The 13885-nt window shown below is 46.9% G+C and overlaps 1 protein-coding gene across 3 annotated transcripts in view; it reads left to right on the plus strand.

Moving 5' to 3' along the window:
• Positions 1-12505, plus strand: part of PITPNM1 (phosphatidylinositol transfer protein membrane associated 1) — a 31421-nt gene extending 18916 nt beyond the window's left edge. For all 3 annotated transcript variants that reach the window (XM_081879804.1, XM_081879803.1, XM_081879802.1), the window contains exons 15-24: positions 60-230; positions 2628-2780; positions 4552-4700; positions 5998-6108; positions 8234-8350; positions 8821-8969; positions 9708-9857; positions 10681-10864; positions 11051-11179; positions 11328-12505. In XM_081879804.1, the coding sequence (XP_081735930.1) occupies positions 60-230; positions 2628-2780; positions 4552-4700; positions 5998-6108; positions 8234-8350; positions 8821-8969; positions 9708-9857; positions 10681-10864; positions 11051-11179; positions 11328-11582 (1568 nt within the window). In that variant the 3' untranslated portion in view covers positions 11583-12505. The remainder of the gene's footprint in view (positions 1-59; positions 231-2627; positions 2781-4551; positions 4701-5997; positions 6109-8233; positions 8351-8820; positions 8970-9707; positions 9858-10680; positions 10865-11050; positions 11180-11327) is intronic.
• The last annotated feature ends 1380 nt before the right edge of the window (positions 12506-13885 follow it).

The raw sequence follows: 13885 nt of genomic DNA on the forward strand, positions 1-13885 counted from the left end.
CGCCTTTCCCCTTCTGCCGAAGCAGGATTCCTTACCCTTACCCTCTTTCCCCTCTTCAGTGGCCCAGATGCACCCAGCCTGCGAGCAGGTCTACAACTTGTTTCACGCGGCTGACCCCTGCGCCTCGCGCCTGGAGCCTCTGCTGGCCCGCCAGTTCCACGCCGTGCCTCCCTTTGGCATACCCCGTTACCAGAAATATCCTCTGGGAGACGGATCGTCCACGTCACTGGGTAAGAAGAGACGCCAAGACTAGCCTTGGACATGCTTGGGAAATGTGGTGTCCCTTTGGGGGGTATGGGGGAGTGTGGAAGGAAATGCTACAGTATCTGGATCTTCAAATGGTGGGTTGTGGGATCCCCTCCTGAGGTGCAGCCTGATATGAGATGAGTTGTTGCAGCAGCAGCCCTACCTTAATACAAAGGTGTATATAATTAAGAAGTGGGTCCCAGAATGCACGTTTGGACTAAATATGGGTTCTGGATTGGAAGAGTCCTGCTATAGCAGGAGTGAGATATGGGAGCACAGTGATGCTGGGACGTTTGGAGATGTGACTTTGGGTGGTCTCCCATGTTCATTTGTGTTGAAGAACGCCAGGCTGGCTTTGCACGGGGGCACTACTGGGGTGGTGGAAAAGTTATTCTTATTTTGAAATACTGGGTGCCCTGTGTGGGTATCTGTTCTAGGGAGCACTAGCATTCTGTGAAGAAGTAAAGGAAGTCACGCACAGAATTTCAGCAGGGGCAACTGTTTGAAAGGCTGGGCAGCAATGGGACAAGTTGCGCCTGCCTTGGCCTAAAACTGTTTCAGAGCAGGATGGCTGGATGGTTTGAGTCACGGTAGGGGAGGGTAACATTTATTTCAAGCATTTTACTCTGCTGCTCAGCCAAAAAGGCTCCCGGAACTGATCAGCAGTAAACAAGACAGTCTCCACCTGCAGGAAGGGCTGGCTTGCCACAAAGCAGGCTGAGGTGAGAGCAAGAGGCAGCAGCTGTTGTGGGAGCAGCCGCCGCAGCCCCTGGCTGTTCCTTTTGAGTCCTGCTTTCCACCTGTCCGTCTGCTACATGCGGTTTGAATGGCTGCTCCTACAGGACAGTTGAGGGATGGAAGGGCCCGATAGAGCTGGTTTCTCAGCAGAGCCAGTGGTGCAGTCCCTGCTTCCCACTCCTTCCTTTGCAACAGCCAGATGGAATGGCTCCATGTTCCCCTACACCAAATGCTCCCTACAAATAGAAAACTAGCCTAAAAGCCCAGAAAAGATGGGTTAGATCCTTTCTGTGCTGCATTGGTATTTGCATAGATTTTTGTATGTTTCATTTTTAAATGCATTTTTATATGGTCTGCGGTCTGAAGTGACACGATCCATTCTACGGCTTGTTCCCACCTCATTTGACTGCATGCATAGACCCAGCCTTAGTCCTCTTCCTCAGCATAAAAACATATTCTTCTACGAGTGGTGTGGTATACATGCCCATATATGGGTGGCCACCCATGGCACAGCTAGTGTCTCGAAAGCTTCAACCGTTAGGCTCAAGGAGGAAGTGCCCCTCCCACCTTGTAGGAGGGGAAGTTCCTCTGTTCTTTTTCAGACGCAAACCACACAAATTATGAACCTCTGTTCTCCTCCTGCTCTGAGAGCAGTAATATAATGAAGCATATAGGTTTTCTTCAGTCATTCCCACACCCCTTTAAGCTTTGAATAATTTTGTTGTTCATCTGTGTTTGTATTATATGCTGGGAGCTATGCCTGTGATCATTCCACTTGTCAACCCCGCTTTGATTTAGCTGCCTACGAGATGGAGCTGAATCCTTCATGATTTATTTTTTAAAATATTCATGGAACAGGGCAAACAGGAATGTGAGAATTGGCAGGATTGAGCACTCAAATGACTGTAAATACACACACACACACACACACACACACACACACGCTGTGCTGCTGCTCCCTCTGCTTGCCAATCCCCTGCCATGCCCATGCCTTCTCCTTGCTTATATTCCGCAGCCCCCTTTGTGCACACCCCCATGATGACATCTTTAAGACAAATAGAATCTGAATACCAAGCCTGTCAGCTTGTTCAGTCGCAGAAGGCGATAAGTTCTGTTAGTGGGTGTTGTGTATGTATGGGTGTTTGCTAGTTAATAAAATACCTGTTCTGAATTAATACAATGAATCCGGAACTTCCATGTTAAAGACAACACATGGTACCAGGAGTGGCATACAATGTGTGGAGGTACTAAGGGATAGTTGAGGGCTCTGCATCCTTTATTTCTGTCACATGAGGCAGCTGAAGAATGGAAGAGGGAGAAGTTTGAATATAGCAGGAAGGGAGAGACACCAAAAGGAGAAAAAAGGGGCTCTTTTAAACAAGGGGAGAAGTTTAAGTAAAGGTGGGGATAGACACTGAGAGGAAAATGGTGGGTTTAAACAACAGCAGAGGTTTTAGTAAAGCAGGGATGAAGCGACTTTGAGAGGGGGGAAATAGTGATTTTAAACAGTGGCAAGTCGGCATTGCTTCACAGGCACAGTGCTTGGAGGGCAGCGCACATAAGACCAGTGGAAGGCTGGGAGGGATTGGGGGATATGTTATAATTGCCATACTCACCTCTGTTTACCTTTCCATTTGGCCTAGCTGAGGCCTTGCAGAGTCACTCCTCCCTCTTCATGGATGAATTAGACCTTGTGACACCGCCCACTCCAACTGGTGCTTTTGGGGGTTTCTGGAAAGGGAATGAGGCAACCACATGTGAGACTACTATAACCAGCACCAATGAAGTTGTGAAGAGTAAGTTACATGTTGCTTGTCCTCTCCCCCCCCCCCAATTTCTATGCAAACACAGTTAAATTTGGCTTCCTGTCTACTTTTCATCCAAGTGCATTTATGAGGCTATTTGAGGAGGGAAAGTTAGGGCTTTTCTCTCCTTAAAGTTTAAAAATGATGCTCATTACTTTTTGTACCAGAAATTAATCAGCTCTTTCTGCAAACAGTGGATTCTAACAAAATGTTACACACATCCGTTTGGTTGAAGTACTTATAACATATTGCCTGTATGGTCACTAACAATCTGTGGGGGTGTCTTTCCTGTGCTTCCCATATAACTTAAAATGTTGGTGCATAAAGCTCTTCCTTGATGCTCAGCAGCTCAAAAAGTGTATTAGGCAGGCTTTTCTGAATTCATGAACTGAATCCTAACTGGATTCAGACTGGAACCCTGAACAATGTTTCTTGTGTCTGTGAGTCAAACGAGTTCATTTTGCAAGGATTGAATATTTGCTATGCTGCCAAGAAAAGGCTTGTTCTTTGACTGGCCCACCCAAATTTGACATTGCTACCATAGCTTGGCCATATTGTGCCCTTTTGTGTCACTTGCAATTCCGCATTCTGAACTGAAGTGCTTTCACACTCTTCTGGCTCTGCCAAGCCACTGAGTTAGTGCCTGACATACTAATAAACCCAAAATCTGAATTATAACGAACAAAGGCTGTATTCCTGTGTGCAGCCAGGCTGCTTAAATTCTAGTGAAGTAGAATTGAAAGAGCCCACTGAAATGAATGGAATTTAAAGATTACAGGCCAAGATAGTATTTGCATTTAATGTTCAGGGTCTCTTCTTTTTTTAAAATGCAAATAGAATCAGCTCTCAAGGGAGTGGTTGATGATTGGCATTTGCTTTGTAGGGGAAATCCCAATTTCAGAGGAGGGTTTATTTTTAGGACTGCAGCAGTTGAGGAACAAGTTAAATTCACCTGCTGTGATCCCAATAATTATTTGTGCCCCAAAGTGACCCTATTTCTGTTTTTAAACAAACAAACAAATAAACAAACCTGCATGTTAAATGCAAAGACGAAACATGTGCATAATAAAATATTTTGGCCCTTTGGAAACCTGTTTTCTCCGGTTTCCCCCCTGCATCCATTGCCTTCCCTTCCTTTGGGGGATGGGGGTGTTATCTAGGGGCAGAGGAATCCACCACCATACCCCAAGCCCTGTTGCTTTGCACTGGGCAGGGCAGAAGGTCTCTACAGGACAGTTCTTTTTTTTTATTGCTACACGAGCCCCAAGCTGGTGTCCTGAGGATTGGGATTCTCAGGTCTTTGGACCTCATGTCTGTCCTTGGAAACACCCTGTATCAAGGCTTTTCTCTTGCTACCACTGGCAGGAGAACTGCCAGCAGCAGTTCTTTGCCTGCCTGGGCATAGCTGGGACCTCTGCTGTGGCACAGGCCCCCCTACCCCAAGAGTACTATTCTCCACTAGCAGAAACCAGCAGAGAGGCCATCAACGTAGGCAGGCAGGGCTGTGCTCTTAGACTGTGAAGGACTGGTTAATGAGGCAGATGTTGCCATATCCCTAGCAGTGCCAGTGTTATTATTGTCTGACTGGCTTGAGGCCTCAGAGAATGTGATGAGTAGGACTTGTTTATTTGTTGGGGAGGAAGTAAAGGTAACAGGAAATGGGCAGACAAAGTACAAGCAGCCGCATGAGTGTCATTCACAGCTGAAGTGAGGAGACAAATGGGGCCACCCTAACAACAGTTTCTCTTCCCTCCGTGTCTAGTTCTGGATCGTTGGTGGGGTGCTAAGCGCATTGACTACTCTCTCTATTGCCCCGAGGCATTGACGGCCTTCCCCACCATCACCCTCCCTCACCTTTTCCATGCCAGCTATTGGGAAAGTGCCGATGTGGCGGCTTTCATCCTGCGCCAGGTACCAGGGCTGTGGGCAGGTGGAAATGTTGCTGTGCTGGGGAACAGGGTGTGGTGGGCTCTAATTGTTCCCCTAATGGGAAACTGGCATCTAAAAATAGGTTTGCGCAGTAGAGGGGAGGGGCATATAGGAGGAAACCTAACCCAGGCAGGGGACATGGGAGTAGAAATGGAGAGAGAGTCGGGTGGATAAAATTTGCACAGGCACCTTTGGTGGTAGGTGAGTGCTACCTTGCATAGTTAAGTGCAACTGCGATGTAAATTTTGGAGCGGATGTGGATTTTGAGGAGGGTTCTTTTCTTTCGGTACCTGGGTGGATTACGGAACAAGATATTGGATCAGCTGAACACTTTGCAAGGAGATCCTAACAATTCTGGGCAAAAGCTTGTTTTGTTATGCAGAGCAAAACAGAGCACAGCTCGCATGTGCTAGGGGCAGGCATGGACTCCTGGTTTGAAGAAACAAAACCAGAAACAACACAGGAGTTTATAGAAGTGCCTTACCAGTAGAGCACAAGCTTCACATGCAGAAGGCCTTGGGTTCGATCCCTGTCATCTCCTAGGCAGAAAGGATCAAATAATGGGAAAGGCCTGTGACTGAGACCCTGAAGAGCTGCTGCCAGCCAGAGTGGACAACACTGGGCTAGATGGACAATTAGGCTAATGATATTTTCGTGTCACATGCCAGCAAATTCAGGTTAATAATAATAATAATAATAATAATAATAATAATAATAATAATACTTTATTATTTATACCCCGCCCATCTGGCTGGGTTTCCCCAGCCACTCTGGGCGGCTTCCAACAAAATGTTAAAATACAATAGTCCTTCAGATATTAAAAGCTTCCCTAAACAGGGCTGCCTTCAGATGTGCAATTAAAGGTTGTGCAATTAAAGCTGATTTGGAGCTCTTGTGCAACAAGCCAATTTCCCCAAATATCTGACTTTTGCAATAAGGAAGGTGACAGGAAAATGTGCTGGAAAATGTATCACAATGTAGCCTACCCTTCCGGGAAGCAAATTGGAAGGGAAGGCTCATTAAAAGCCAACACTGTGTATTCCTTCAAACTAATCAGGATGACTTCTCAGTCAGGATGCCATTTGCTCTGTTGCGAAGCAGCTAGAGGTTCACATTTTGAATCTATTTAGGAAGGAAATAACAGACAAAGGGAGCAATGAAACTGTCCACTTTAATCTGCCCAGTGTCTGTATATTATGATTGTGACTGAAACTCTCGGAGTTGGTGCCTGTGAATGGCACTCCTGAAGCCTGGCCCTGATGTTCCTATGTGTTTGCAGGTGATTGAGACAGAGCAGCCCCAAGTGACAGAGAATGAGGAGAGTTCCATCTACAGCCCAGCATTTCCTCGTGAAAAGTGGCAGCGGAAACGAACACAAGTGAAGATCCGGGTATGGAGCTCTGTCCCCCACGGTGGCTACCTTGCCTCTAACTCACATGTGCAAGTGGGAAACGGGACTCTGGCTAGGGCTGGGGCACTGTGTCGTCAGGGAAAGGAATATGAGCTGATCCTATTCCTTCCACAGCTAATAGCCTTCAGGATAACTTCACGGATGCTACCATATCATCACATCTGTTGTCTGTCTTCCTGCCTCGCCCTTTATCCTCCTCTGCCACTTGCCAAAAACATAGTTGCCGTTTTCATTCACAAATGAAATCACACAATTTTATGTAGAAACGCATCTTTTTGCAAGATCCATTTGGAGCATAAGATTTAGGTTTTCTTGCTTTAAAATTTAGGGTGGGGAGGACAACTTTATTAGCTTGTGCTGGTGGTGCTGTGGTCTAAACTACTGAGCTTCTTGGGCTTGCTGATTGGAAGGTTGGTGGTTCGAATCCCTGTGGCGGGGTGAGCTCCCGTTGCTCTGTCCCAGCTCCTGCCAACCTAGCAGTTCAAAAGTATACCAGTGCAAATAGATAAATAGGAACCACTGCGTCGGGAAGGTAAACAGCGTTTCTGTGTGCTATGGCTTCTGTCACTGTGTTCCATGCTGGCCACATGACCTGGAAAGTGGTGGACAAAAGCTGGCTCCTTCGGCCTGGAAGTGAGATGAGTGCCGCACCCCATAGTCACCTTTGACTGTACTTAACCGCTTTCACAAACATCTGCCTGGCTTGTCATGCTAGGTGATGCTACTGAAGCCTTTGAACAACAAAAAGACGTCTTGTCGTTTTTTGCTCTAGGTCTAGGAGACAGATGCTGCTGTTCAGGTGCTGCTCCGTGACTGTGTAGTGAGATAGGGGTAGGCACCTGTCTGGGTGGTGCTGAAATGGGTTTGGGTATTAGGACTTGGAGGAAGCACAGCAGCTCAGGGCTGTGTAGGTTGCAGAGCTAAATGCAAAACTCTAATAGCAGGTTGTGATGCATAATTCAGAACATGAATGTAGGTGGTATTTGAATGAAGTTTCCCTCAAGCAATTGTGATGATTTTGAAGGTTTGACAATTGTTCCAGGGAACAAGATCATTCAATAAGAAGCAAATACTCTTTTATGTTTGTTACTGCTTAAAACGTTTTTGTTTAGGCAAGCCTATCCAGACTTGTAGATGTTGACGTGCTTTAATTTATTTTACTGTTGGTTTTAATTACCTTACTGGTTGTAATTCAACATGGTGCTCTTCCAATTGTTCCATCTGGACCAGCATTTCAGCTTACCAGATGGAACGATCCCCATTTCCTCCCTCCATGTGTTGTTCTGGGTGTTCTCTGAACTCCCTCCCAGAGCCAATTTGTGGGGGACAACACAGGGGTGAGGGGGGAAGCCGCATTGTAGAAGTCAAAATCCTTGTGCAGGGTTTCCACTGATGGCACTGGTTAGGTGAATCCTGCCTTCGACGTTTTTAATTGTTTTAACCGTTTTTTATTGATGATTTTAATATTTCTTGTAAACCACTTAGATGTTTTACTGCAATCAAGTGGTATATAAATTGTGTTAAATAATAATAATAATAAACACCTCACAGAGGAAGGGTGATTGCTGCCTTCTCCTGTCAAGCACAGTGTAAGGTGGTTTTGCTCTTAATATGGCAACCTCAACACAAGAAAAAATTGTGGTTTTTGTTACTGGTTCCTACAGATGCACTCCCACGTTGCCTAGAAGACACCCCAACCAGGGAAAAGGGCACTGTTCCCACAGCTGTATTTCTGATTCACTATGTAGGAATGCATGCAGAGCAGAGTGGGGAACCTGTATCCCTCCAGATGATGTTGAACTCCAGGCAGCTCCCATCAGGCCCTGCTAGAACAACCAATGGCTAAGGATGATGGGAGTTGTAGTCCCAACATTTGGAGGGCTGCAGGTTCTCCATCCTTGTTTTATAGGAACAGATAGCCAGCATATGGTGAGATTTCACTGCCCCCTCAAAAGCAATGTAAATTTCCTCTCATGAGTGCATGCTAGAATTGCTGCGTTCTCTAGCCAGCCCTGTTCTCTAGCCAGATCCAATTCTTGTGTTTTAATGTCCCCTTTTGCTGAGGTGAAATTAGTAAAAACTGCTTTACCCCTTTGGTTTACAGAATGTGACAGCAAACCACCGTGCCAGTGATGTCATCGTGTGTGAGGGGCGACCCCAGGTCTTCAGTGGGCGCTTCATGTATGGCCCGCTGGATGTGGTGACACTGACTGGGGAGAAGGTAACAAAAAGCGTAGCTACAAGGGGGTTCGGGGGCATTCTGAAGACATCAGCAGTAAAAGCAGTAGGGGGCAGCAGACCAGAATGGAGCAGGCCATATGGGTGAAAATTATGGAGGAGGAACAAGTACAGGCCACATGAGGGCCATGGGCCATGTCACATTGAGTCCTGAGGAGGCAGGGCATGGATATTTCCCACAGGGGCTGAGGAGCTGTAAGGAAAAGGGGATAAAATTAGTGTTAAATCAAAATGAAGCAGGGAACTTTCAGATGGGGTGTGTGGGATGAAGGATATGAACAGCACCTGCTGTCAGGAATTAAGGGGGAAATCATGCCTCTCCCCCTTCAGACTCGGAAAAGGTAATGACTCAGCAACCCTTAGAGATTAGCTGAGCTTGGGGACAGGTAACGCAGTATAAGAGGATTGTGCAGTGAAGTGAACATTGCTGCTCCCCTTGATCTCTTCTCGAAGGTGGATATCTACATCATGGCACAGCCACTGTCAGGAAAATGGGTGCACTATGGCACAGAGGTGACAAGTGGCAGTGGCAGACTCTCCTACACCCTCCCTGAGGAGAAGATGCTGGGCATTGGCATGTACCCTGTCCGAATGGTAGTGAGGTGAGTGTGTGGTGAACCCTGTCCTATGGTTGACCTTTTGGAGCAGAAATCCTATCCTCAGTCCAGCCTGGCTTATGACCACAAGACCTCGAAGACGGCCTCTCTCAGTATGAACCAACCTGGAACCTGTGGTCATCATCGGAGGCCCTTCTTCATGTGCTTCCTCAATGAGAGGTCCAGAGGGTGGCAACACAAGAACAGGCCCTTTCTACAGTGGCTTCCCAATTGTGCAATGCTCTCCCCAGGGAGGGTTGTCTAGCGCCTTCATTACATATATTTAGGCAACAAGCAAAAACATTCCTCTTGTCCCAGGCCGTTGGCTAATTAAACCATCTATGGCCTTTTAAACTGGGGTGTGTGTGTGTGTATTGTCAACCACCCAGTGATCCTTGGATGAAGGGCAGTATAGCAATTTAATAATAATAATAATAATAATAATAATAATAATAATAATAATAATAGAGATTCTGGCTCTGGGACCAAGTGGATCACCATTTGTTCCTGGCAGAGGCCTTATACATGGTTCACATTGGTAGGATGTCTCATTTGCCATAGTTGAACTGCTTGACCTGCCCCTTCCTTGGTTTTCTGAAGCTATAGGAAGAAGCCTCACCAGCCTTCTGGTGTCAGTCATCTCTGTCCCTGTGTAGGGTCTTTGAGTGTGCTGGCCATGCACTGGCTATTCTGAGAGGAGGGGCACTTGCTGGTGGGTTTCCTTCATTGTGCTTCTCTCCACAGGGGTGACCACACCTATGCTGAGTGCTTCCTAACTGTGGTAGCGAAGTCCACACCTTGTGTTGTTTTTAGTATTGATGGCTCCTTCACGGCCAGTGTCTCTATTATGGGCAGCGACCCCAAGGTGCGCGCTGGTGCTGTTGATGTAGTAAGGTAGGTAATAGCCCTTCCTGGGGACCCCATACCTTTCCCTGACCTGGTTGTCACTTCCCCCTTTCCTGTTGACTCTGAAGTGTGTGTGGGGGGGTGGGTGTTGAGGATATTCTCTCCACAACTCTGTCTCCTGTTGGACTTATTTATAAATTTCTTCAAAATTCACTTTATCACAATTCATCAAGAATTTTGAGCTGCAGAGACTGGTATGTGAATGCTCAGCAGAGTAAAAAAATCAAACTTGCCAACATTCATGTCCCCCACCCTCCTTGAGTCTGCTTAACTGTGGAAGTTCAGTTTTCTCAGCAGAGTGAAAATGTGTAAAATAAATTTAAAATCTTAACTCTTCAAGACGTAATAAAAGCTTGAAGCACCAATTATGGAAACAACTCTGCTCTCTCTCTCCCCCCCCCCCATTGTCATCTATATATCTCAATGCCAAAATGCAGTCAAGGTGGATTTATTGAAAGAATGTTTTGTCGGATGACTGGATTTTATTTTGATACTCATATTTGGCTAAACTAGAGTTGATGTCTGATAGGTGAAGAAGTTTATAAGGAGATATTTCTGCAGATCACATTGGCTGCATCCCCTCAAAATGCATCTGGTACAGAGAGCCAGTTCACTCTTAACAACCACCTTGTTGTACAAAAGGAAATCACTTTTTCATGCAGCAAACAACATGGGAAGTGGACAGGGCTACTATTAACTTGACATTAAAAAAAATGGAGAGAGATTAGTCTTGCACCCCAGAAGGCACCATGAACGAATGAATGAGCCACCCAACTGCCACAAATACGGTAATCCTTCTTTGCCCCTTTAGGCATTGGCAGGACTCTGGTTACATGATCATCTACGTGACGGGGCGTCCAGACATGCAGAAGCACCGTGTGGTGGCCTGGCTTACCCAGCATAACTTCCCCCATGGGGCTGTCTCTTTCTGTGACGGCCTCACGCATGACCCTCTTCGACAGAAGGCTGCCTTTCTACAGGGCCTTCAGCAGGAGGTACGTAAGCGTTCACCGAGGGTTCAGATATAATTAGATATAATTGTGGGAAGGGCTGCAGCACAGCTGAGAGAGGCCCATGTGTGTGGCTCTGACACACCTTGCAGTGCCTCTCAGTGCAGTGGAAAGAGCACCACAGGAGAAAAAGTGTGGTAGAGAAGTCACCGATGTCTTCATTTATTGCAGGCAGAGGTGACCATAGTGGCTGGCTATGGATCCACCAAGGATATCTCAGTCTACAGTTCTCTAGGGCTTCCTCCAGCTCAAATCTACATTGTGGGCCGGGCTGTGAAAAAACTGCAAAGCCAGTGCCAGGTATGGAGTTTTGTTTCACAAAAAGCATTGCCTCAGCTGCAGGCTGGGGGCTCCTCAGGCTCTGAGGCCTACAGAGCTTGTTGCTCCCTCAGGGAGAGGAGGTGAAGAACAGAGCAAGCGTCAGCTGCATTCTCCTTTCTCCTTGCAGTTCCTGTCAGACGGCTACGTCGCACACCTGGCACAGCTGGAAGCATCATCTCTTGCCCACTCGCCGAAGGGAACGACAAGGCCCACGCTGGGCAAAGGCAGCTACGGCTGCCCTGCTCCCGTCGACTTCCTGCGCAAGCAGAGCCAGCTGCTGCGTTCGAGGGGGCAGAGTCAGGCCGAGCGAGAGGGGCAAGGGAACGCCCAGCCCCGAGCCAAGACGCGCAGCGTTAGCCTGAAGTTGGAGAGTGAGGAGTGAGCCCGCTGTGGGGTAGTCTCTGCATTTTCTGACTCGCAGTGGCTGGTGCCAGGGCTGGGCCTGTGAGAGGCCACAGTTGTGAGAGAAAGGGGCCAAGAATACTAGGTATGGTTGGTCAGGGGGAAGAGTGAGAGAGGGGGCTCTGCCCAGCAGAGGCCGCAAGCTGGCATACAGTGCCACAAGGATACGGAGGAGAGAACTTCTATATAATCCCAGAGATTGCTTCCATTCGCATTAGTTCCAACTCCTGCCTGTTCTGTTTTGTGGTCTCTTCTGACCTGCAGTTCAGCCAGTGTCCCTCAAGTCATACCCTCTGGGGATTATGGGGTGGGAGGGGCGGGGGGAAAGGGACAAATGGGGGTGGGGATGTTCATGTTACCCTGACTTAAAAGTGTGCTACGTTGCTTGTGAATTGACTGTTCACATTCCTCCCCCTTTTCAAATTATTGAGGTCTGGGATATATAGTATTCCACTCTCCCCATTTGATGCCACGTGAGGCAGTAGTGGGTCCAGCCCCAGCCATCTCCCAGGTCTTCCTATATCCCTCTGTGGCTAAGGTTAGGGTGGGTGGTATGGGAAATATATACATCAGGGATCCCAGCTGCCCCTTTCCTGCAGAGGTTGAGCGCCTTGCTCCAGTCCCTAGTGCCGTTTCTCAGTCCAATCCTGCCTGTGCCCCGGTCTTTGGGTGTCTGCATGATACTGCCCTCCTGTGCATGTATTGTGTCCAGTGTGAGAGCACAGGATAGCCATGAATAAGGATGAATCCATACTTCCTTCCTGACAAAGGAGGGCTTGGTATTTATTTCGTTGTGTCAGAATTGCTGGGAAGTTGAATCCTGTTTTGGAGGATTTGTGGGGGTTTTACATTTATCTTTAAATGTGTTATAAAACTGAAAAAATAATAAAATAAAAACAAAAATTGAAGAGTGAATGTGTGTTTTGAGGTAGCAGTTGAGGGATGGGTTAGTTTATGTGCCACCCACATATCCGAGCGGTGTGGGATTCCAGGGGTACCAGGCTCAATTACCAGGGTCTGTGTTACCGCTGAGGCACACCAGAGCTTGTGGTGTCTTTAGGTTGTATGGTTTATTTACACTTAAGTACAACCTGTGCCTAGATGAGAGAATGCAGAGCATTTACATCTCAAGAGGGTCCTTTTCCTCCCATTGCTGCAGCCTCTGATTCCAGGAGACCCCAAACATCATGTCTGACCCTCTCTGCAGCATAAAACAGACGGCCCACCTCATGTTCCGCCCCCATCCTCTCTGGCTTGCAAAAGTGACACTTTTTCCTCACCACCCACTGCAGTTTTGCCCCTCCCTCCTGAAGCTCAGACTTTTTGTCTCTGCTATCTCTCACCTCAAGGAAGGGCTTTCCCCATTTTCTATATGGCCCAGAGAGTCTCTGTTAATGGCCTTCTTAATGGGCCATCATCAGCCTTTATTCTCCCAATAACTCTCATCCAGCCATCTCTGCTGAGCTGGCCTGGTTTGTTAGCAGAAACTAAATGGGGGAGATGGCGTGTTTGGCATAGTTTAATCAAAACTTGATTAATTCTAACTTTCACTAAATCCAAGAATTTTGGGTCACTCTGGCACCCAGCACTTATAACAGTACCTTCTTAGATTCGAGGGGTGGGGGCAGGCCTGACAGCTGAAGCGTACACAAGGCCAGTTGCAAAGTCATGGTCACACCATGAGTGAAGGACCTGCTTTGACAACTGCTCTGTGGGTCTTGATCTTAAGGATACTGATCAAGCTAAATCCTACAAGAAAGTGTTGTGGAAAAGAAGACCTGTGATTAGCATTTCAGTCAATGTAGGACATTTTATTTTATCTGGTGCTGGAGTGACTTCAAAGCAATCCATTAAAATCTATTGCAGCCTTGGATAATTATTAAAAATAATACATAATGTCATCACTTAAAAAAAAAAAATCTATTGCAGTCTAACAGGATGGCCCCTCTGGAATTTGTCACACATGCACAAATTTGTAAATCTGTCTGTGCTTGGCTACCCAGAGCTTAAATAAATGACGTTTCACACACCTTTTCAAACACATGCATTTGGAGAGATTCTCTAATTTGGCAGAGAGAGAGGACCCGAAATACAGGTCAAACTGTATCAATACAGGACATAGCATTTTACATTAAATCCTGTATTATACAAGACAAGTGGCAACTCTAAAGGTAAAAAAAAAAGGTAAAGGACCCCTGGACAGTTAAGTCCAGTCAAAGGCAACTATGGGGTTGTGGCTCTCATCTCGCTTTCAGGCCGAAGTGTTTGTCCACAAATAGCTCT

The sequence above is a fragment of the Podarcis erhardii genome (assembly GCF_964252035.2).
Source record: "Podarcis erhardii genome assembly, chromosome: 1".
Classification (NCBI taxonomy): domain Eukaryota; kingdom Metazoa; phylum Chordata; class Lepidosauria; order Squamata; family Lacertidae; genus Podarcis; species Podarcis erhardii.